The sequence below is a fragment of the Cloeon dipterum genome, chromosome X (assembly GCF_949628265.1).
Source record: "Cloeon dipterum chromosome X, ieCloDipt1.1, whole genome shotgun sequence".
Classification (NCBI taxonomy): Eukaryota; Metazoa; Arthropoda; class Insecta; order Ephemeroptera; family Baetidae; genus Cloeon; species Cloeon dipterum.
The window spans coordinates 9,320,694-9,343,889 of record NC_088790.1 but is presented as its reverse complement, the minus strand read 5'-3'; the positions used below and the strand labels follow the sequence as shown (position 1 = coordinate 9,343,889).

Genomic DNA, 23,196 nt, shown 5'->3' with positions numbered 1-23,196 from the left:
ACACCAGCTTTGACAGCTAAAAGAAATTGATTTATCTTGAGTATAAAAAGGACCATGAGAATCGGTCCCTATCTGTATGATGTCCAGATGTGTTTTTCTAAGGAAACTATTGTTGTGTACGAACAGGATAAGCAAATTCGACATGCACATGTGTGTGCTTATAGAATAATAACAAAATGTAGATTTATGACAAGGGCGAGAGTGCTCGACCCTTTTGACAAGGCATTGTTTCTGTAAACAGTGCTATTCATTATTATATGAACGATATGAACCAATGAGATTTCACGACCCAACAATTGGTTATTTTCCACCAACCAAGTTGAAGGAGGTTTGTTGCGAAGGAGCAAGAGGAAGGCTGCGTCCGAGCGGACGAGGCGAGATCTTGGAGAGCAGTCTTTCGAGACACCCGAGACTAAGAAGACATCATCTGTCTTCTCAGTCTGTCCAAGTGCAGTGAAAGTGCTAACTGTGGCCAAAGACTCAGCAATCAGGCCCTATCAGCACCTGCGGTGAGAGTGAGTTCTGCGATACAGGTTTTATGTGGGTTTCCCTGTGTCCGAGCCAAGCCAAATGGGCAGAACTACTTTTCCTGTCCCACACAGGAAAGGTACATTCAAGTGAAGCAGACAATCATTGTTTTCAACAATAAGCAACCACAACAAAACTGCACTGAGAACAAGAGGTCACCAGCAGCACAGGTGATCAGCAAAGCAATACCATTCAGGTCCATAACTGACCAGGTCAACAAGCCGTGAGTACAAAAGCAAGTGAAGTAACGAACTGAAAGACACACAAGTGAAAGGACTTGACAAGAATCAAGATTTGAGTGAATATTTGAATTGATATCATTTGTAAAATCATATGCACAAGTATTGAGGTTTTCTTAATTAATTAATACACGTTAACTGAAACTTACACGTCAGTTTTTTATTATGCATGCAAGATCCTGCTAAATCTGCTTTAATTAATTCTTCAATTATTAATCGGTATTTGTCTCGATTAGTCAAGAACACCAGAGGGTACCTTTTAATTTTTACAGGTATTTAATTAATCACCATAAGATTTACCTTGCTAAAAGAGACATTACAACATCTCTTCGTGCATTTTTTTGAGGTGCAGTTCTCTTAATGAGACCAGAGGGTAAAAACAGTCACTATACAGTACAAAAGCAAATTATTTAACTTTTCCTCCCGAAATTTCACTAATAGCTATCCAATCTTAGAAAATTCACGCAAAGCTGAGCAAGTTCGTCAATTCAATTTGAAATTAAATAACATATTGTGACTCAAATTTTTAAACAAACCAAGAGCAAACTGGGGCCAAATTAGTTTCAACATTTAAATTGAGAGGAATGTTCTTGAAAATGATTTTTCTCGTTAAAACTATTTCTGAGGCTGGATGAAAGAAAACAACTTATTTTTTTGCTGAAATCATAAAATGCTGAAATGTTTCAAATTTATTTGGAATCCCGCACTGTCCACTTTTCAAAGTCATCAAATCTGCACGCAAATTGAAAACCAGGTGTTCGAAATTCCTGCATAAGACAAATTTTTGGAGCTTGTCATATAAACAAATGAATCAAATTGGTAGCTGTCCGTAACACTCGAGAAAATTGAAGCATCAAAAGGCTTATCAGAGGTGCACCAACGTGTAGCGCTGCTCTTGACTTGGCTCACCGCAACCCAACTCCAATCATTTTGGTTGGGGTAGACTGAAAGAAACATTTCACTACAGTTAGCTATAAAACTACAAATTAGACCTAGCATTACCGAAAGTAGCGAGGCAATCGACCTCTTCAACGGTGGTGATGGATAATAGTTTCATTCCCATGTTGCAGCAGTTTACAAATGAATCTTGAAAGTGATACTAAAAAAGAAAGTATTGCAGCCGAAAGCCAAAACTTTTAATTTTCTAAGTACTACCTTTCTTCCCTCTAGATAGTATTTTGTTGATCCGCAAAATTTAACCAATCCATATGTTACCCGACAGTCAGCTAAAAATGCGAATAAACGATTTTTTAATAGTTAAACAGGGATGAACGTGTTTGAAAAGTTGTAAGCAATGAACCCTAAATTAATACTTTTGCAAGCAGCTATTTCCTGCGCATATTGGGGCTAGAAATGAAAGCGTGTATGGAAATTATATGAATTTAAATTTAAATGAACATACAACGCCTACACACTGGGATGGATGAAAACATAACGCGTCAGGTGGTAGAGGCAGTTTTATCTGAAATCATACAAAATGTAGTTTGGCTCCTTATCATCAAACATAGAGCAGAGCAAGTATACCATTGGTATTGACTCGTCCATAGCCGTTATGACACTGTTAAGAACATCCGGCGCCTTTTCGTTGCTGCAGCTAATCATTTGTGCCGCCTTGTCGCACTCGTCCATGCCGGCTGTAAAGATATTATCTTAGAAAAAAAGCTGGTTTGAAGGGGAATATTTAACTGGATGCTTTCATGCAATCGTCCATAATGCCCATGTTTTTTTGAAGGTCTTCCAGGTTTCCATCGGCTAAATTTTCGAGAATAACCAGCAACTCGTTCTCCAAGAATTTTCCATTCACCATCTAGACAACCAACAACTAAATTTTCAGCAAAACCAGAAATTCAGTGTTAAAACTGTATTACCAGGCCGGAATTTTCTCCCAAGCATTTAAAAAAGCACTGCAAATTATGAATATTATTTTACCCTACTTGGATTGATAGAAAGAAAACCTTTATCCTCAAGTCCAGTTTGTCTGTGTTGTTCAGAATGGTGTCGATTTCAGCTAAGTCAATATTTAAGCAAATACGAAAGACTAATATATTAATGTAAACCTTGAGAGACGTTGTAAACTGAGGCGCACTCGTCCCTTACAGCGGATCCTCCAGATTTAGCTTTGGATGTATCACGAGCCTAGAATATAAATTACGTGTATATTTAAAATCTACGAACAAGATATGTCGCTATTTGAACTTGCCTCACAAATGTATCTGTATTTGGACTCTTCGTTGAAATCAAACAACTGAGCTTTAGCGTCGGTGATATACACGGCAACAGCACTCTCGTTTCCATCAGCATTGTCCGGTTGACCTGATGCCCAAATCGCCTCTTTTCGAAGCAATCTCTTCGCCGTGCAGTAACCGTAATTTGACTCGCACCCTTTGTCGGAACCAGAGGTCCAGAAATAATCACTCGACGTAACATTGTCTGTAAAAAATTATTTTCCATCTCAAGTGCACGACTCAAAATATTTTACTTTACTTTTAATGGCTGCAATGACGGATTTGTATTTGTAGTCATATTCCAAACTTAGTAAACTCATTCCTAAGCCGCAGCAAACATTCAAAGCACCAAAAAACTTTAAAAATATTAAATTTGGTCAGTAAAACACCTTCGAAGATATTTATAATCGAATTTTCAAGGATTAGTATATATCTCAACTCGAAGAAACAATTCTAAAATTAAGATGACAGATCAAAATTATCTAAGTGTACTATACAAACAGGCGATGCCATTTAAAATCCCCTGTTTCTTAATCTTAAATTTCATTTTTTTTATATTCTATTGTGAGGAAGTTTTTAAGGCAAAATTGCGTTCATACGAAAAAATTATTTTGATAAAATGTTCTATTTCTAAGTTTGAGTTGAAAAGTTTTGGGAGCTAACTTTGTTCATTTTTGTGTTAGGTCAAGAGAAGTAAAGGCTTAATGTACTAGTTTGGGAAACCGAGTGACTACATATATATTAACCTAATTTGAAAAACCAGCCCGTTGGCTCGCATTGTTAAGGCACTCTCAGGAGTGTCAAAGCAATGTGAGGTATTTGAGCAGTTCGGAGATCTAATACTGGCTACCCAATGTCAGAGATGGCATAAAGTGGTTAGTTTAGTGACTCGAAAATGCTCAAATTGTTCAACGGGCTGGGAGGCGCACTGGCGCCGACTCGCTACTTTGCTGGTTTGCACCTTTCCAGCATGCGTGATTTGGCTTCACGGGACGAATGTCTAGCGTTTCAAAAAAAAGTCCTCGGGTGGAGGCAAGTGGCCCTTTGAGTGGGCTGGGTCCCTGTGCGGCCTGGTGCGCCCATGTTATCCGTTCGCGGTGTTATTGGGACCCGGGTTTCAGCATTCGTGCTAGTGCAGTGCGCGCCCTTCCCGGTCCGAGAGGACAGGGATAAAAAGAGCAAAAAAAGAGTTACTGTTTCTTTTGATGAGCTGAAGAGAAAGATTCGGCCTGTGAAGGTGAACCATTTTCCATGATCTACAGTACCTGCATTTAACCAAGAATAATTTTGATTCGGAGATTAGATTTTCTTTACTTGTGAGCTGAGCCATTTTAGTGTCTGTGAAGTACGATTGCTGTTTTTAAAATTCAAACTGCTAATTACAATTTGAGAAAATGGATCTGAATATTCTACGTTTTTCGCGCAGGTAAAATTTGGGCAAACTGGACTGGAGCAGGGAGGTGGTGGTGTAGGTTTCCCCTTATTGATAATTTATTAATCAAAATTATTAAATGTAATTTTTAGTACTTGACAGGCGAAGAAGACATCGGAATCATTGCACATTTTTTCTGAAAGCTGGTAAGAGGCGTTTTGCTTGTGCACGCTCAGAAGAAGACAATTTTGTTCGCCAACGTCCAAGGGTTTTGTGTCGATCCACGAAAAATTTGCGTTCACCAAGGGAATGGTCCCGTTTTTCTTGCACCACGAATATACACTTGCTCCCAACCGCAAGCCAGAAGTCCAGTAGTTTGACCCGTATTTCCAACTTGCCACTGCGAATTGTATTTTATGTTGAGCCAAGTAGGCGTCCCGCAACACGATTATTACCCATTTGGTGGAAGCATGTTTGCCTCTCCTCATTTTCAAAAGCTATGGGCTCCATGTCGATTTTGTGGCAGTTTGCAAAATTTTGTTTCCAGTTGGCCTGAAAATCCATTTCAAAAGTTCTCATTGGGATGTTTTTTTATTTTCTGAACTAACCAACTTCTTTCCAAATAAGAACTGTCGGCCGCAAGACTCAGTCCAAAAACCGTACTGATCTGGTTCTGAAATAACGTTGAAAATATTTCCTCACCATATTTTTTAATTTAGTCAAACCATTTAATCTGCCTTCAGCGTCAAAAAGTGCTTTCTAGAAAAAATTTATTAAGCTTTCTGTATTAGTGGTGCATATTTTTCAATCTGAATTTTACATTTTTTGTTACATTAGCTTCACATTTTGTGTAGATAACCACCTTGCATACATTATTTGATAAAGAAAATTTAGCATTTGTTCAGCCATTTTTCGAAATATGAATATACTTTTCTAGTAGTTGTGCTTGTAATCTGTGTTGTCGTCGGTTCCTCAGTTGTCATGCTCGTATGTTGGACAGTCATCGGGTACTGATTTTCAAACGTTGTTTCAGTAATTTTTGTTTCAGGTGCTGGTGACTCATCACTTGTTAAATCTTCTATCGTTCCATTAATGGTTTTCTAAACGAGTTTAATTTTTCATGATTTTCATGTAGTGTAATTTAAGCTCAGTATTTATATTTAAAATAACGTAAATTTACTTGAACGGTAGAGTAAGTTTTCCAGTTGGACGAAGTAGGTCTGATTTTTTTCTTAACTTTAGAACAGGAGTGAGACCCACAGCATTTTATGATGGTTTGTCTCCTAGAAGCTTTTGAAAGACCTGCTAAGAATTAAAAATTATTACAAATAACTTATATTAAATACTCTTGGCCTACGGTTATGTGCTGCTGCTGCTGTGACTTCGTTTGCCAGATGAATCTGACAGTGAGCATTAAAAACATAAAACAGTTCAAATGAGTTTTCTGTATTATTTTTGTCATTGAGACTCACGAAACATAACGCCAATCCAGCAATAATTAATAGGAAATTTCTCCGATTGCCCATTTTGTTGCGCACGGGCAGCACTAACAGCTAATATAACACGTCGGCAGGGGTACTCTGTTCGCTTTTAACGAGCATGAATCGGACGTGTGAGCCATTGCAACATTTCCTGTGTTTGTTGCAGTTTTCTGAATATGTTGTAGCTTTTTGGACTGGACCAGAGAGGAATACCACCTTAAAATTATATGACTGATGATGGTAACTCAAAATATTCGTGTATATAATTTAATTCAAAAGTGAATTGCTTATTCATTGAAGTAAATTCAAACATTTGATGTTTGATATACAGGTTTACTATATCGATGTTAGAATCATTTTTGGCTACTTACAGTATTAAAAATTTTAACAGGTTTTCTAATACTGCCACCCTCTTTGACCTTAAAATCTCGCCATCAGCCACATATGGAATTGAAATTATCTGGCCTCATCTAACTAATACTGATTCTAAAAATCTGGAAAGAGCTAAAACCCGCTATCTTAAGAAATTGCTTGGAATTTCAAAGTACAATATCGTTATGTATACGAATTGATTGCGAAAGACTATAATTTGCATATAATTGACTTGAAAAATAGATTAAACCACCTGAGACTGATGTGTATAAAAAATTTGTGAATCTAAAAAAACAAATAGACTGCTGATTTGTGCCGAATTATTCGAGACTGAAACTGCGTGGTCAGATATTCCCGATAGATATATTTTTACAAGATTCGCTTGTCATGGCTATCACTTTGCTTTCTGTAATAATACAACTTGCCATTATGAACCGAATATTGACTGTAGATGTAATTTCTGCTGCGAGACATGTGAAAAATATCATATTCAAACATGTATGCCAAGAAAATTGACTCTGAGGGAAGCATAAAAAATATGTAACAGTGATTGACAAATTGTGTAGATTTAAAAGTGTGTTGCACGCTTATGCGTTTAATAAAATCAATATTTTTAGTGTGATTTTTATTTTTAAAAAGGCCATTACCGGTTTTATGAGCGTAGTTATCCTGACACTTGGTGTGCACTCTCACAGGTTGCATACCGCAAAGCTGAGCGTTTTCAGGCCGCTTTTGCGCTAACAATGTCCACAATACCAGCGAAGTTGATCGAACGATTTTGGCCTATTATAAAGCTCTCGTACCACTTAAAACGATAAAAACCATGAAGTAAAAATTCCCTTTTACCTTTTTGGCGGCTGTGAACTGCTACCTTTTTAAAAAGGATTACTTGACACACCTCCTCGTGCAATTTTTTTAGGTGCATTTCTGCTAATGAGACCAGGGGGTAGAAACAGCCACTGCATCCAGTACAAAAGCAAAGTATTTCATTTTTCCTCCTGAAATTTCACTAATAGCTATGTAATTAAAATGCTGTCCGTCCCAGCCCAGTTGGTGTGCAACGACCTGCTCCTCTTCAAGAAGAGTCTCTGCGGCCTCACAGACTACAACGCGATGGCACGCATCATCGTGAGCCGCGTGCATCGCGGCGACGATCCGCAGCATCCGCGGCTGCAACAGCCACCACGCGTCCTGGTCCCGCAAAAAGTGCATAACTTTTTTTGGTCCACCCGCAGAAGTTGCGCAACTTTGTTTGGTCTACCCACTAAAGTTGCGCATTTAAAAAGTTGCGCAGCATGAAACTTGCGTAACTACCATAATCGACCAAACACATTTTTTTGTGAATTTCAAATTTTCGCCGCCAGATACGTATCCCACCAAAATTTTATGGCCATATGATAACTTGAACGACTAGAACGCTCTCTATTAGTGTGTGTTCGGGAGACTTTTAAGGGTAATTGTCAATTTTACCGACTTTATTTCTCCATCCTGAATTTTACATATGTTGTTAGGGGTGTTTCATAGTGTGTAACCTGAAATTTTGAGCGAAAAATTCGGGGGCATTTTTTGGGAAATCACGATTTTCGAAAACGGAAAATTTAAGATAGTAAATCCGAAATATCTAGGTATCTTCGGTCCAGATTGGAATTTCGATGTGGTTTTTTCACCTTCACACGTAACTTTTTCAGTAGAACAAATTTGCCATTGGTCAAAAATTTGTAGGTCAAAGGTCAAGGTCACAAATTCGCGTGCAAAATGTTCAATTAAAAATATCGCAAAATAAGCCCCCTCGGATTTTTTTCATGAAAACGTAAAAAATGTAGCCCTGAATGTGTAGAATTGAATAGTGAAGAGAAATCGATGGAGACTCAGATAGATCGCGAGATATTTTGAATTTAAGGATTCGTGTCGCGCGTCCGGCACGACGACAATTATCATCCGGCGATTTTACTTTCGTAATTTACGTCGGAATTTGATATGTAACCCACATGTTATGCATATGATTACCTAGAAAAATAAACGAGCTTTCCAGTGGTGTGCTTACATTTTGTTTTGGTCTCAAACTTTTCAAGAAATAGCGGCGCGCGAAAAGAAAATAGAAAATTTTCAAATATTGACATTTTTGCAAATCTCAAATCTCGGGTTCTAACCATCAGAATTGCAAAAACTACCCACCGTTGGACTCGTCTCGACCTTCCCTGACCAGCTGAAAGGTTTAGGGGTGTTTAACCTCCACCCCTAAGTTGCTGAACTTCAACCCCCAAGAAAAAAAACTAAAAATGTAGCATCTTACGGTTAGGGGTGGAGGTTAAACACCCCTAAACCTTTCAGCTGGTCAGGGAAGGTCGAGACGAGTCCAACGGTGGGTAGTTTTTGCAATTCTGATGGTTAGAACTCGAGATTTGAGATTTGTAAAAATGTCAATATTTGAAAAATCTATATTTTCTTTTCGCGCGCTGCTATTTCTTGAGAAGTTTGAAACCAAAACAAAATGTAAGCACACCACTGGAAAGCTCGTTTATTTTTCTAGGTAATCATATGCATAACATGTGGGTTACATATCAAATTCCGACGTAAATTACGAAAGTAAAATCGCCGGATGATAATTGTCGTCGTGCCGGACGCGCGACACGAATCCTTAAATTCAAAATATCTCGCGATCTATCTGAGTCTCCATCGATTTCTCTTCACTATTCGATTCTACACATTCAGGGCTACATTTTTTACGTTTTCATGAAAAAAATCCGAGGGGGCTTATTTTGCGATATTTTTAATTGAACATTTTGCACGCGAATTTGTGACCTTGACCTTTGACCTACAAATTTTTGACCAATGGCAAATTTGTTCTACTGAAAAAGTTACGTGTGAAGGTGAAAAAACCACATCGAAATTCCAATCAGGACCGAAGATACCTAGATATTTCGGATTTACTATTTTAATAAATTTTCCGTTTTCGAAAATCGTGATTTCCCAAAAAAATGCCCCCGAATTTTTTGCTCAAAATTTCAGGTTACACACTATGAAACACCCCTAACAACATATATGTAAAATTCAGGATGGAGAAATAAAGTCGGTAAAATTGACAATTATCCTTAAAAGTCTCCCGAACACACACATTGATTATTTAGATACATGCATGATACTGATTTTCTGGATTTCGCTTAAGTGTGCTGGCCTCTGTAAACAAGGGTTTTAAACACTACGAAATCCAATGAAAAATATTTTCCGGCACGAGTTAAAATTTGTGGAATGTGCGGTACTTGGTAAAAATGTGTTTGCCAGCAAAAGAGTCAGATTACTCGCTGCACAAGTTTTCATGAGAAGTACTAAAACGTTGATTTTTTTCATTTAAGAGAGTTGTGCTGTGCACAATGTAATCTATAATTATGCATAAATTTTGCAGAATAGATTTTTCATTTTAAAACTAAATTCAAAATAAAATTTAAGTTATTTATGATGTGTTGCTGACAGATAAAATATCGATTTATACACGAATAAAGTATCAGTAAACAATTATGCATAATAATGATGGTAATTGGCGTTATTTTTAGATTTCAGGAAGTTAACTTCAAAAAAATTAAACCCAAAAATTATATTTTTTACTTTTTGGGTTCTTTGTATATTCAAATCTTGGGTTCTAAGTTTTAATCATCAGGAATTGCATAGTAATAAATTGCAGTATAGCGGTAATTTTGCGGTTAACTGCAACTGGTTGTGGTCAGAACGGCTGTGGTTGTGGTTGTTCTATTTTAAAAAAGGCGCGGTAATAAAAGTTTAGACAGTGTATTATTTAACTTTATAGTTAATACCACACAATGCTCTAATAGATACATAATTACCATCATTATTATGCATAAGAGTTGCATACTAGAATATAAATCTGCATTTTGTTTATCAGGAACTCATCATAATGACTTAATAAATTTTTTATGAATGTAGTTTTAAAATGAAAAACCTATTCAGCGACATTTATGCATATAGATTAATATTGTGTACATTTTAAAAAAAATCAACGTTACTCTTTAATAATTAACACGCATATGGTTCGCAAAAATGCATGCACAATTTGTACAGTGAATATTATAAATATTTTGGTGGCATGGATTTCTTTAAAAATGGAAGCCAGAATATTTGCAAATTAAATTTGCATTCAAAATTGTGGCTTACCATTTAACAACATCCCATAAGGTGTTTAAATGTGATAACGGGACAATCTAACCCGGATTTCACAAAAATTAATCAAATTTATTGAGCTTTTATTAAAAATCTACCAGCGAAGTTAAAAATCAGGTGCTTGATATCTCTACCCCTATATCTATGTTAAGAGGCTGCAATAAATTGCAAACATCAGACGAAAGGTTTTAAAGCAAATCGCGAAATTCCTTTGCAAAACATGCATGCATCATGAAGGGCCCCATTAAAGGAATACGCTTTTCGGCGTTCCGTTGCGCATAGACAAATTTTTTCTTATATAAGCTTTTAAAGCACAAAAAGTTCTAACTAAAACCACTGACAGCTGTTCTGTGCTCTAAACATGCTGGCAACAAAACAGTTTTTTCCCCCTCCTGAAAAATTAAAGTTTTGCATTTTGCGCAACTTCTGCGCGTCGACCAAAAAAAGTTGTGCAACATCGACGGGTAGACCAAACAAAGTTGCGCAGCTTCGACGGGTGGACCAAAATAAGTTATGCACTTTTTGCGGGACCAGGACTTAAAACGATAAAAACCATGAAGTAAAAATTCCCTTTTACCTTTTTGGCGGCTGTGAACTGCTACCTTTTTAAAAAGGATTACTTGACACACCTCCTCGTGCAATTTTTTTAGGTGCATTTCTGCTAATGAGACCAGGGGGTAGAAACAGCCACTGCATCCAGTACAAAAGCAAAGTATTTCATTTTTCCTCCTGAAATTTCACTAATAGCTATGTAATTAAAATGCTGTCCGTCCCAGCCCAGTTGGTGTGCAACGACCTGCTCCTCTTCAAGAAGAGTCTCTGCGGCCTCACAGACTACAACGCGATGGCACGCATCATCGTGAGCCGCGTGCATCGCGGCGACGATCCGCAGCATCCGCGGCTGCAACAGCCACCAGCGCGCACTGAACTCGGCCAGTTTGTGTATGATTTTCGAATCGTCGCTTTTTGGAATACTGCACCACCCGCATTGAAAGACTGTTCGGCGGTACAGTTTCCTTCCAAGTGTAATGCGTATGTGAGTGAGTGTTTCTAGTGCAGCTTAATTCCCCTCCTGACCATGCCCATTCCGGCTCTGCCCTCCCGGCCTCCCGGGTAGAGTTTTATCGAGATGTTTGCCAGGAATGGTGCTTTTCCTCACTATGTGCTTTTTTGGTTTTTTAATTTTTGACAAACTGTTTTTTAACATGTATGTACATTTTACAAGGTGAGAATAAACAAACATAATAAATAATTCACGCAAAGCTGAGCCAGTTCGTCAATTTAACTTCAAAAGAAATAATATTTAACTCAAATTTTTAAACTAACCAAGAGAAAACTGGGAATGTTCTTGAAAATGATATTTTTAATTAAAAGTATTTCTGAGGCTGGATGAAAGAAACAACTTATTTTTTGCTGAAATCATAAAATGCTGAAATATTTTAAATTTATTTGGAACCCCACACTGTCCACTTTTCAAAGTCATCAAAGCTACACGCAAATAGAAAACCAGGTGTCCGCCATTCCTGCATAAGTCAAATTTTTGGAGCCAGTCATATAAACAAATGTATCAAATTGGTAGCTGTCCGTAACACTCGAGAAAATTGAAGCGTCAAAAGGCTTATCAGAAGTGCACCAACGTGTACTGCTGCTCCGGATTTGGCTCACCGCAACCCAACTCCATTCATTTTGATTAGGATAGACTAAAATAGAAAATTTCACTATAGTTAGCTATAAAACTACAAAGTAAACTTAGCATTACCGAAAGTAGCGAGGCAATCGACATCTTCAACAGTGGTGATCGACGCAAGTTTCAACCCCATGTTGCAGCAGATTACAAATGTATCTTGAAATTTATACTAAAAAAAAGTATTTCAGCCGAAATCTGAAACTTTTAATATTCCAAGTATTACCTTTCTTCCGTCTAGATAGTATCTTGTATTTCCACAAAATCTAACCCATCCAAATGTTACCTTACAGTCAGCTAAAAATGCGAATAAACGATTTTTTATTATTTAAACAGTGATAAACGATTTGAAAAGTTGTGAGAAATGAACCCTAAATTAATGCCTTTGCAAGCAGTTATTTCCTGCGCATATTGTGGCTATGTATTAATAGAAATGCACACACTGACCTGTGCACGCAGAGATTTCCTGAGCGTAATTCAAATAGAGCGACTGATTTGATGATAGTAAATTAAAGTTGATAAGCTCGTGCAAAAAAATATCATACCGCTTCTGGACACAGAGATGAATTGTAGCAATACGCTTCTGGTGCAAGTGGTGCTTTTTCCTTTAATAATTTGGAACGTATTTCTTCCTAATTTAGCGCATATCAGATATACCACAGGAATCGACTGGTCTATGGCCATTATGACGCCGTTGAGAACGTCGGGCGCCTTTTCGTTGCTGCAGCTAATCATTTGCGCTGCCTTGTCGCACTCGTCCATGCCAGCTGTAAATATACTATCTTAGAAAAAAAGCTGGTTTGAAGGGGAATATTTAACTGGATGCTTTCATGCAATCGTCCATAATGCCCATGTTTTTTTGAAGGTCTTCCAGGTTTCCATCGGCTAAATTTTCGAGAATAACCAGAAACTCGTTCTCCAAGAATTTTCCATTCACCATCTAGACAACCAAAAACCAAATTTTCAGCAAACCCAGAAATTCAGTGTTAAAACTGTATTACCAGGCCGGAATTTTCTCCCAAGCATTTCAAAAAGCACTGCAAATAATGAATATTATTTTACCCTACTTGGATTGATAGAAAGAAAACCTTTATCCTCAAGTCCAGTTTGTCTGTGTTGTTCAGAATGGTGTCGATTTCAGCTAAGTCAATATTTAAGCAAATACGAAAGACTAATATTATAATGTAAACCTTGAGAGACGTTGTAAACTGAGGCGCACTCGTCCCTTACAGCGGATCCTCCAGATTTAGCTATGGATGTATCACGAACCTAAAAAGTAGAGTATGTTTTAAATTCGAGGAGGACAAATATTGGCTACAATGATCGCTTTTCAACTCACCTCACATATATATCTGTATTTTGACTCTTCATTGAAGTCGAACAGCTGCGCTTGGGCGCTGGTGATATACACGGCAACAGCACTCTCGTTTCCATCAGCATTGTCCGGTTGACCTGATGCCCAAATTGCCTCTTTTCGAATCAATCTCTTCGCCGTGCAGTAACCGTAACTCGACTCGCACCCTTTGTCAGAACCAGAGGTCCAGAAATAATCACTCGACGTAACATTGTCTGTAAAAAAATTATTTTCCATCTCAAATGCACGACTCAAAATATTTTACTTCACTTTTAATGGCTGCAATGACGGATTTGTATTTGTAGTCGTATTCCAAGCTTAGTAAACTCATTCCTAAGCCACAGCAAACAGTCAAAGCACCAAAAAACTTTAAAAAGATAAAATTTGGCCAGTAAAATTCCTTCGAAGCAGTTTTCAATTGAATTTTCAAGGTCATTACATTTCTCAACTCGACGAAACAATTCTAAATTTTAGTTAACATAGGAAAATGATCTAAGTTTACTATACAAACAGGCAATGCCTTTTAAAATCCCTTATTTCTTAATCTAAGTCATTTTTGTTCATATTTTACTCTGAGGAAAATATTTAGGCAAAGATGTGTGCACATATATGAAAATATTATTTTAAAAAAAAAATTCTTCTTTAAAAATTTGAGTTAAAAAGTTTTGGGAGGTAACTTTGTTGATTTTGGTGTTGGATCAATAGAAGTAAAGGCACCGGATTACTAGTTTGGGGAACCGAGTGGCTACATATACTCAGTTTTAAATAATTACTGTTTCTTTTGATGAGCTGAAGAGAAAGATTCGGCCTGTGAAGGTGAACCATTTTCCATGATCTACAGTACCTGCATTTAACCAAGAATAATTTTGATTCGGAGATTAGATTTTCTTTACTTGTGAGCTGAGCCATTTTAGTGTCTGTGAAGTACGATTGCTGTTTTTAAAATTCAAACTGCTAATTACAATTTGAGAAAATGGATCTGAATATTCTACGTTTTTCGCGCAGGTAAAATTTGGGCAAACTGGACTGGAGCAGGGAGGTGGTGGTGTAGGTTTCCCCTTATTGATAATTTATTAATCAAAATTATTAAATGTAATTTTTAGTACTTGACAGGCGAAGAAGACATCGGAATCATTGCACATTTTTTCTGAAAGCTGGTAAGAGGCGTTTTGCTTGTGCACGCTCAGAAGAAGACAATTTTGTTCGCCAACGTCCAAGGGTTTTGTGTCGATCCACGAAAAATTTGCGTTCACCAAGGGAATGGTCCCGTTTTTCTTGCACCACGAATATACACTTGCTCCCAACCGCAAGCCAGAAGTCCAGTAGTTTGACCCGTATTTCCAACTTGCCACTGCGAATTGTATTTTATGTTGAGCCAAGTAGGCGTCCCGCAACACGATTATTACCCATTTGGTGGAAGCATGTTTGCCTCTCCTCATTTTCAAAAGCTATGGGCTCCATGTCGATTTTGTGGCAGTTTGCAAAATTTTGTTTCCAGTTGGCCTGAAAATCCATTTCAAAAGTTCTCATTGGGATGTTTTTTTATTTTCTGAACTAACCAACTTCTTTCCAAATAAGAACTGTCGGCCGCAAGACTCAGTCCAAAAACCGTACTGATCTGGTTCTGAAATAACGTTGAAAATATTTCCTCACCATATTTTTTAATTTAGTCAAACCATTTAATCTGCCTTCAGCGTCAAAAAGTGCTTTCTAGAAAAAATTTATTAAGCTTTCTGTATTAGTGGTGCATATTTTTCAATCTGAATTTTACATTTTTTGTTACATTAGCTTCACATTTTGTGTAGATAACCACCTTGCATACATTATTTGATAAAGAAAATTTAGCATTTGTTCAGCCATTTTTCGAAATATGAATATACTTTTCTAGTAGTTGTGCTTGTAATCTGTGTTGTCGTCGGTTCCTCAGTTGTCATGCTCGTATGTTGGACAGTCATCGGGTACTGATTTTCAAACGTTGTTTCAGTAATTTTTGTTTCAGGTGCTGGTGACTCATCACTTGTTAAATCTTCTATCGTTCCATTAATGGTTTTCTAAACGAGTTTAATTTTTCATGATTTTCATGTAGTGTAATTTAAGCTCAGTATTTATATTTAAAATAACGTAAATTTACTTGAACGGTAGAGTAAGTTTTCCAGTTGGACGAAGTAGGTCTGATTTTTTTCTTAACTTTAGAACAGGAGTGAGACCCACAGCATTTTATGATGGTTTGTCTCCTAGAAGCTTTTGAAAGACCTGCTAAGAATTAAAAATTATTACAAATAACTTATATTAAATACTCTTGGCCTACGGTTATGTGCTGCTGCTGCTGTGACTTCGTTTGCCAGATGAATCTGACAGTGAGCATTAAAAACATAAAACAGTTCAAATGAGTTTTCTGTATTATTTTTTGTCATTGAGACTCACGAAACATAACGCCAATCCAGCAATAATTAATAGGAAATTTCTCCGATTGCCCATTTTGTTGCGCACGGGCAGCACTAGCAGCTAATATATATAACACGTCGGCGTGGGTACACTTTGTTCGCTTTTAACGCTTTTAACGTGCACGGATCGGATGTGTGAGCCATTTCAACATTTCCTGTGTTTGTTGCAGTTTTCTAAATATTTTGTAGCTTTTTGGACTGGACCAGAGAGGAATACCACCTTAAAATTATATGACTGATGATGGTAACTAAAATATTCGTGTGTATAATTTTATTCAAAAGGTAATTGTTTATTCGTTGAAGTAAATTCAAACATTTGATGTTTGATAATTATCGATTTTAGAATAATTTTTGGTTACTTACAGTATTAAAGATTTGAACAGGCTTTTTTCTACCAATTCTGCGGTTAAACTCTTTGACCTTAAAATCTCGCCAACAGCCTCATATGGAATTGAAATTATCTGGCCTCATCTAACTAATACTGATTTTGAAACTCTGGAAAGAGTTAAAACCCGCTATCTTAAGAAATTGTTTGGAATTTCAAAGTACAATAATATATCTAATTATGTGTATGAATTGATTGCGAAAGACTCTAATTTTTACATTAACTGACCTGAAAAATAGATTTAATCTACCAGAGACTGATGTGTAAAAAAAATTTGTAAATCTAAGAAAATAAATAGACTGCTGATTTGTGCCGAATTCTATTATTAATGAGAAATGGCGTGGTTCAGATTTTCACGATAGACATATTTTTACAAGATTTGCTTGTCATGGCTATCACTTTGCTTTCTGTAATAATACAACCTGGCATTATGAACCGAATATTGACTGTAGATGTAATTTTTGTTGCAATACATGTGAAAAATATCATATTCAAACGTGTACGGCAAGAAAATTGGTTCTGAGGGAAGCATAAAAAATATGTAACAATGACTGACAAATTGTGTAGATTTAAAAGTGTGTTGCACGCCTTTGCGTTTAATAAAATCATGATTTTTAGAATAATTTTTAATTTTTAAAAGGCCATTACATTACCGGTTTTAAAAGCGTAGCTATCCTGACACTTAGTGTGCACCCTCACAGGTTGCATGCTGCAAAGCTGAGCGTTTTCGGGCCGCTTTTGCGCTAACAATGTCCACAACACCAGCGAAGTTGATCGAACGAAATACGCAAGCCGAGTATTCAATGTCGTGTACACGTAATCGAGCACCGAGTCACCGATTGAGTACACATCCTGCAGCGGGACACGCCGGGGGGGGGGGGGGGGCAATTTTATGACTTTTCATTTCCATGTGTTCAGAGTCACTTCGTTGTTAGAGCACCAAATAGTGCCAAAATTGCACTGATTTTCTTGTGTCTCTTCTGCATCTTCATGGCTGATGATTCTCTTAAAGACGGTCTCATCTTCTGCCTATTGCAAGAGGGTGTCCAGTGTCGCTCTTCGCCATGTCGGGAACATCAGCGACGAAGAAAATGAAAAAGGAGCAGACAGCACACTGCCTTGGACTAACCCTTTAGGCTATACTTTTCAGGGCCTGGAGTTCGCGCCGCATAACCTGACGAACTGCGTTCGGCCTACGAGAAAGCCCTCGTACCACTTAAAAAAGCTAATATTTTATTCTGTAATATTAGAGAGGAATTAAACTCTAAATAAAATTCGTACCACTGTGTAACCTGAAGATAAATCTGAATCAGCGATCGTCAAAAACGTCCAGCTTTACTCATGAGCAAAAATTGAAAAGAGGATAAGCACTTGATGATAGTCCTCCTGGTGGCTTTACTATTAAATCGGCCTGTTCGGCAGTGAATTCGATGCAATGCATTAGATGGAATTGTGATTTAATAAGTTATTAGACCTGAACTTTTCTTCGCTTGTCTTGCAGTTTCTGCTATCTTCACAGTCCGTTTTGTCTTGTGTTTTTTACATTTATTGATGATTTATAATTTCCATGCCATAAATATAACCAACAATATCCAGTAAAGATTTTGAACCTTCATGCTGCTGTCGCTCTATCTCTACAGACTGCCTCGATGAACGGGAAATTTTTTTATGACTTAAACTTTTTTCTGAAGGCACAAAAAAGGAATTCCCAATACGCGTTTTGCTTCCCTTGGTATTTCCGCCTAATTTACGTTGATGAGCAACCAGTGAGTAATTTCACTCTTGTTAAATTACCTTGCTGCTTTTCTTGGCATTACAATTTTTCATATATATTTATTTTTATAAATATGCGGTATTGCAGCTTTAAAAGTATAAAAAAAATTAATTTTTAGGCATTTGAAACAAACAATACTTTTTTATCACTCTCAATTGTTAGGGTGGGAAACAGTGTGGCTGGCTTATATATACTGTGCAGTATTACAATATCGTTGCCTTTTCTCAAAATATCTCCCAACTGAATTTAATGAAGTCAATTTACACTTATTCCAAAATAATTTTCTCTGTTGGCTTGGCTTGTAAATAAAGAACGTTAAAGGATCCGTGTGGAGAAGGAAAATTTTTACTTTCAAGAATAGCGATTTCAGATTATTTAATTACGTTTAGTTGTTGATAATTATTGCAACGTTAAAGGTGCCTTTTTAACATTTATTTGGGCTTCTCATCTAAATTGCACCTCTGTCTAGATTAACAGTTTGTAACCAAATGAAATTATCAACTTTTTCTGCATTGTGGCTTAATTATACTTACAAATAACAAATTCCCAATGCGCGCTGTGTTGGCTAATTTATTATTGTTTATTTCCTCATTTTTCATACATTTCATTATTGAAAAGGTAATGGCTGTCATAAATAATCACATGTGAGAAAGGGCAGCACTCCTGGCTTACGAAAACCCTACCCTGGAGGACAGAGCCAGAATTACAAACATCAAGTTTCAATCATGAAATAATCACCAATTTTGTTTCTCCTTTAACGCAATTTTGTGATTTTTTGAAAAATCTGTTTTAGCGATATAAGGGGTAACGATAATAAAACTTGCCAATTATGTTTTCAAGCAATTTGAAGGTTTAATTCCGTCAAACCTCAGCATTTTGTTTAAATTGGCTCGCATATTGAGTAGCGGCCAGTACTTTGTTGTGTAACTGACATAGTTTTCGAAATTGGTGTTATAACATATGAGTCATATGCTGCGGCCGGGTCGTCCCAAGTGGAGTTGAAAATACTGAAGTTGAATGGAATGGCCGATGTGCACCATCGAGGAATGCTACTATTCATTTTGCTGGCAGCCATCCAATGCCATGTATTTTGGTTAGGGAAACCTATTAATATCATTCAAGTTAGGAAACTTTAAAAATTAAGAAGATTAAATTTTTAAACCTGTCTGTTTATTTCTTTATTGTTATATGTAGTTATTTATTCTCACAATAAAAAAGTGACACACAAAAATGACTTTGTCAAAGGAAAAGTAAGAAAGGATATCATTTTTGTCAAACATCGTGTTAAGACTTTCCTCTGGAGAGCAAAGCCAAAATGGAACCAGACTGAGACTTACGTTCCCAGTATATTTTTATGCACTTGACTGTACTGTTCAACATTAAAAGCTTACTAACGATTAAATGAAAAAGTTGTTCTTACTGAAACTAGCGAGGCAATTGATTTGGTCAATACTCGTGATCGACGCCAGTTTTAAGCCCAAGTTGCAGCAGTTAGCAAACGAACTTTTAAAATCCATCTAAAATGAGAATTTTAAATAAGAAATAATATAATAGTTATCTAAGCGGTATTACCACTCTTGCATCGAAGTAATATTTTTTCCCTCCACAAAACTTAACTACACCATAGGTTGCCTGGCAGTCAGCTAAAATTACACACTTAATACATTTTTCATTCATGTTGTTTCCATTAGAAAATGAAAAGTTTTACTTAGAAATTCAGAAACTAAGGTGGCACAGAGGGGTTTGGCAAAAATGTATCTAAACTTTGATAGTAGATAAGCAATTAATAATTTTATGTTCTGGCACACAATTGTGTGCCGAAATAACTCGAGTATTCAGACAGTTTGGTTGCTCAAATAACTAAATATGAAGTATAGTCAGTCGTCTTCGTTGTTGCTACAGAAAACGGAGTACACTGACTGTAAGTGAAGTGCATACAGCCCCGATCAAACCTTTGCTTTCCTGGTTTACACATTTCTCAAAACAATGAAAAACTAAATAACTTAAATTACCAGCCAGAAGAATTTTTAATAAAAAAAACGAGCTGATAATTTTTATATACAGTCGCAATAAAAAACAAAAAGATGATAATAGAAATGCACACACTAACCTGAGCACGCAGAGATTTCCTGAGCGTATTTCAAATAGAGTGACTGATTTGATGATAATAAATCAAAATTGATAAGCTCGTGAAAAAATATCTTACGGCCGATGGACACTCAGATGAATTGTAGCAGTACGCTTCTGGTGGAAGCGGTGCGTTTTCCTTTAATACGTTTAAATGTATTTTTCTCCGAACTTAGCAAAAATCATAATATACCACAGGAATCGACTGGTCCATAGCCATTATGACGCCGTTGAGAACGTCGGGTGCCTTTTCGTTACTGCAGCCTATCATTTGCGCCGCCTTGTCGCATTCGTCCATGCCAGCTGCAAATAAATACTTTAAGAAAACATATCATTTCGACTGGAAAATGCTTAACTGGACGCTTTTCCGCAATCGTCCATGATGCCCATGTTCTTTTGAAGGTCGTCCAGGTTTCCGTGGGCAAGATTTTCCAGAATAGCTAAAACCTCGTTCTCCAAGAATTTTCCATTTACCATCTAGGAGAAGCAGGATTTTGCTAATTTATCGTAATTATGAACCATAGTAGATAATACCAGTCCAGAATTTTCTCCCAGGCATTTCAAGAAGCACTTTAAAAAGTGTATATTAATTTATTGAACTTTCAAACTGCAAAAAATAACCTTTAATCTTAAATCCAGTTTATTTGTGTTATTCAGAACGGTGTCGATTTCAACTAAAATAAAATTTTATAAAATGTGAAAAGTATTATAATTATTATTAAAAGCCTTGAGAGACGTTGTAAATCGAGGTGCACTCGTCCCTTACAGCAGATCCACCAGATTTAGCTTTGGATGTATCACGAGCCTAAAATATAAATTACGTGTGTATATTTAAAATTTACGAACCAGATATTTCACTATTGAACTTGCCTCACAAACGTATCTGTATTTTGACTCTTCATTGAAGTCAAACAACTGAGCTTTGGCGTCGGTGATGTACACGGCAACAGCACTCTCGTTTCCATCAGCATTGTCCGGTTGACCTGATGCCCAAATTGCCTCTTTTCGAATCAATCTCTTCGCCGAGCAGTAACCGTAATTCGACTCGCACCCTTTGTCGGAACCAGAGGTCCAGAAATAATCACTCGACGTCACGTTGTCTATAAAAAATATTTCCATCTCAAATGCGTGACTCAAAATATTTTACTTCACTTTTAATGGCTGCAATGACGGATTTGTATTTGTAGTCGTATTCCAAACTGAGTAAGGTCATTCCGATTTCACAGCACGCTGCCATTGCACCTGAAAACTACAAAGCGTTGAAATGCAAAGCATTAGTGATTTTTAGTCTGTGGCAATTAGTATCCTAACGATAAAAACAGTATGTTTTATTCTAATTTTAAAAACACGTAAAAATACGATCATACTGTAGTTTTCACGTCCTGAAAACTGTAGAGGTACATTCGCCCATTGATCGTGAGCCAACTTCCAAACTGCTCGGGTTCTAAATTAATTTATTATAACAAAGTTTAAACATTTTTATTTAAATAATCCATTCAATTTGAATTTATACTGGTAATAAATTGTGACGTTCCTAGGGTTGAATAATAAGTTAGCTGAAATCATAATTCCGTAAAAATAATGTACTATAGAATATAGTAAAGTAAGGAATAAAAATAAAAAAGCAACGAGATCGAAATTTCTGTCAAGCAGGTTGCATAACATCACAAAACATCACAAACAGACGTAGTTGAAAAGCAAGTTTGGTAAAAATGAGGAAAGGTTTTTACATTTTTCGCGCAGGTTACATTTGGACAGACGGGTGAAGAGCACGCTGGAGCTGGTGTTGGTGGACCCTTTGAAAAATGCGAATAATTATTAGTGCTACAAAAATAAAAGATCTTAATTCAACCTGGCACGCGAATATTTGTGGATCGGTGCATGTCCTGTCCGAAAAGTAAAACGAAGAGTTGCTTTTCACAACATTTAGGTGGACACAGTTTTCAGTGTTGTTCACGTTGTCTGGTTGGCCAGCGGCCCATGTCAATTTCGATTTGTCAACCGCGATCGATCCGTCCTTTTTGCACCAAGAAAACTTGCTCGCGCTGACACGCAAACCGGACGTCCAGTAATTCGAGCTGTACTTCCACTTGGAGACTAATTTTTGTTTTTTTACCTCTATCGCACAAAAACAAACTTGGAGAAATTACCCATATTTTTAAAGCACTCTAATTTCGTCTCGTTTTCGAAGGAAATCGGCTCCATTCCAATCTGCCGGCATTTTATAAAGTTGTCTCGCCACGTTGCCTGAGAAGAATATATTGTTTATTCCCTCTAAATTATCGTTGCTATGTAATCACCAATGACTTTCCAAAGACGAACTGGGTGCCACAGGACTGTACCCAAAAGCCGTATTGTTCTGGATCTGAAAACAGTTTTAAAAAATGTTGTTTCAAATTTTTATAAAACACCTTTGAGAGATCCGTCCTTGTTTATCAGACGAGACTAAGTATTGTGAATGACATTTTATAAAATCAAAGACAAATATAATTTTCATACGTCAGCCTCAAAGGATGTGTCACAAGTTCCTAGAATTAATTCCTAAATATATGTATTATTACTTATGTATTTCGAGTAAATTTGTAACTTTATAATAACCTCTTTGGTCGGTGCTTTGGTTGTTGTTGACGTAGTGGTTGTCGTTGAGGTCGACGTAGATGTTGATGTGCTTGTTTCTGGTCTTTTGGTTTCTTTAATTTTTAATATGTTTTAAAATATGTTTGGTTTACTCTGTTAAGTCGGTTTGCAATTCGGCTTGAGTAACAGGTTCTGGATCTTCTGCAGGAGTCTCGATCGTGTCTAACATTGAGGTAGTTTCCTAATTTAATTTTCAACTTATGTTTATTTGCTTCACGAAATAAAGTAAATAAACATTCAGATTACAGTTTTGTATGTAGCATTTGACGACCTTCTTGCTGGGACAGCGGTGGTCAGTGTCGTATCTCTATTTGTGCAAGAATGCGAGCCGCAACACTTGATGATAGCACTCCTTCTGCTTGCTTTCTTGTTTGTTCGATCTTGAGAAAATAGGTTTATTA

The 23,196-nt window shown here is 36.8% G+C and overlaps 3 protein-coding genes across 3 annotated transcripts; all 3 read right to left on the bottom strand.

Moving 5' to 3' along the window:
* Positions 1 to 1,431: 1,431 nt before the first annotated feature.
* LOC135946153 (uncharacterized) lies at positions 1,432 to 5,660 on the bottom strand. The gene is made up of 22 exons (XM_065494229.1): positions 5,545 to 5,660; positions 5,294 to 5,464; positions 5,185 to 5,226; positions 5,090 to 5,123; positions 4,973 to 5,037; positions 4,820 to 4,916; positions 4,520 to 4,764; positions 4,406 to 4,471; positions 4,307 to 4,346; positions 4,187 to 4,257; positions 3,252 to 3,348; positions 2,968 to 3,197; positions 2,825 to 2,903; positions 2,723 to 2,775; positions 2,636 to 2,671; positions 2,454 to 2,574; positions 2,292 to 2,401; positions 2,170 to 2,229; positions 2,081 to 2,114; positions 1,923 to 1,993; positions 1,770 to 1,866; positions 1,432 to 1,711 (listed from the first exon to the last, which is right to left on the bottom strand). The coding sequence occupies exons 2-22, from the start codon at positions 5,366 to 5,368 to the stop codon at positions 1,494 to 1,496; spliced, it is 1,941 nt and encodes a 646-aa protein (XP_065350301.1). The 5' UTR covers positions 5,369 to 5,464; positions 5,545 to 5,660; the 3' UTR covers positions 1,432 to 1,493.
* Positions 5,661 to 11,851: 6,191 nt separating this feature from the next.
* Positions 11,852 to 15,675, bottom strand: LOC135945695 (uncharacterized). Its single transcript, XM_065493531.1, has 22 exons — positions 15,560 to 15,675; positions 15,309 to 15,479; positions 15,200 to 15,241; positions 15,105 to 15,138; positions 14,988 to 15,052; positions 14,835 to 14,931; positions 14,535 to 14,779; positions 14,421 to 14,486; positions 14,322 to 14,361; positions 14,202 to 14,272; positions 13,699 to 13,795; positions 13,414 to 13,643; positions 13,265 to 13,343; positions 13,163 to 13,215; positions 13,076 to 13,111; positions 12,894 to 13,014; positions 12,732 to 12,841; positions 12,620 to 12,679; positions 12,522 to 12,564; positions 12,301 to 12,371; positions 12,150 to 12,246; positions 11,852 to 12,090 (listed from the first exon to the last, which is right to left on the bottom strand). The coding sequence occupies exons 2-22, from the start codon at positions 15,381 to 15,383 to the stop codon at positions 11,879 to 11,881; spliced, it is 1,944 nt and encodes a 647-aa protein (XP_065349603.1). The 5' UTR covers positions 15,384 to 15,479; positions 15,560 to 15,675; the 3' UTR covers positions 11,852 to 11,878.
* A 3,197-nt stretch (positions 15,676 to 18,872) lies between these two features.
* Positions 18,873 to 22,970, bottom strand: LOC135945280 (uncharacterized). Its single transcript, XM_065492872.1, has 22 exons — positions 22,888 to 22,970; positions 22,757 to 22,838; positions 22,658 to 22,699; positions 22,570 to 22,603; positions 22,459 to 22,523; positions 22,309 to 22,405; positions 22,011 to 22,255; positions 21,889 to 21,954; positions 21,672 to 21,714; positions 21,526 to 21,602; positions 21,311 to 21,407; positions 21,029 to 21,258; positions 20,885 to 20,963; positions 20,780 to 20,832; positions 20,693 to 20,728; positions 20,515 to 20,635; positions 20,352 to 20,461; positions 20,238 to 20,297; positions 20,142 to 20,184; positions 19,604 to 19,674; positions 19,452 to 19,548; positions 18,873 to 19,135 (listed from the first exon to the last, which is right to left on the bottom strand). The coding sequence occupies exons 1-22, from the start codon at positions 22,962 to 22,964 to the stop codon at positions 18,912 to 18,914; spliced, it is 2,049 nt and encodes a 682-aa protein (XP_065348944.1). The 5' UTR covers positions 22,965 to 22,970; the 3' UTR covers positions 18,873 to 18,911.
* Positions 22,971 to 23,196: the final 226 nt, after the last annotated feature.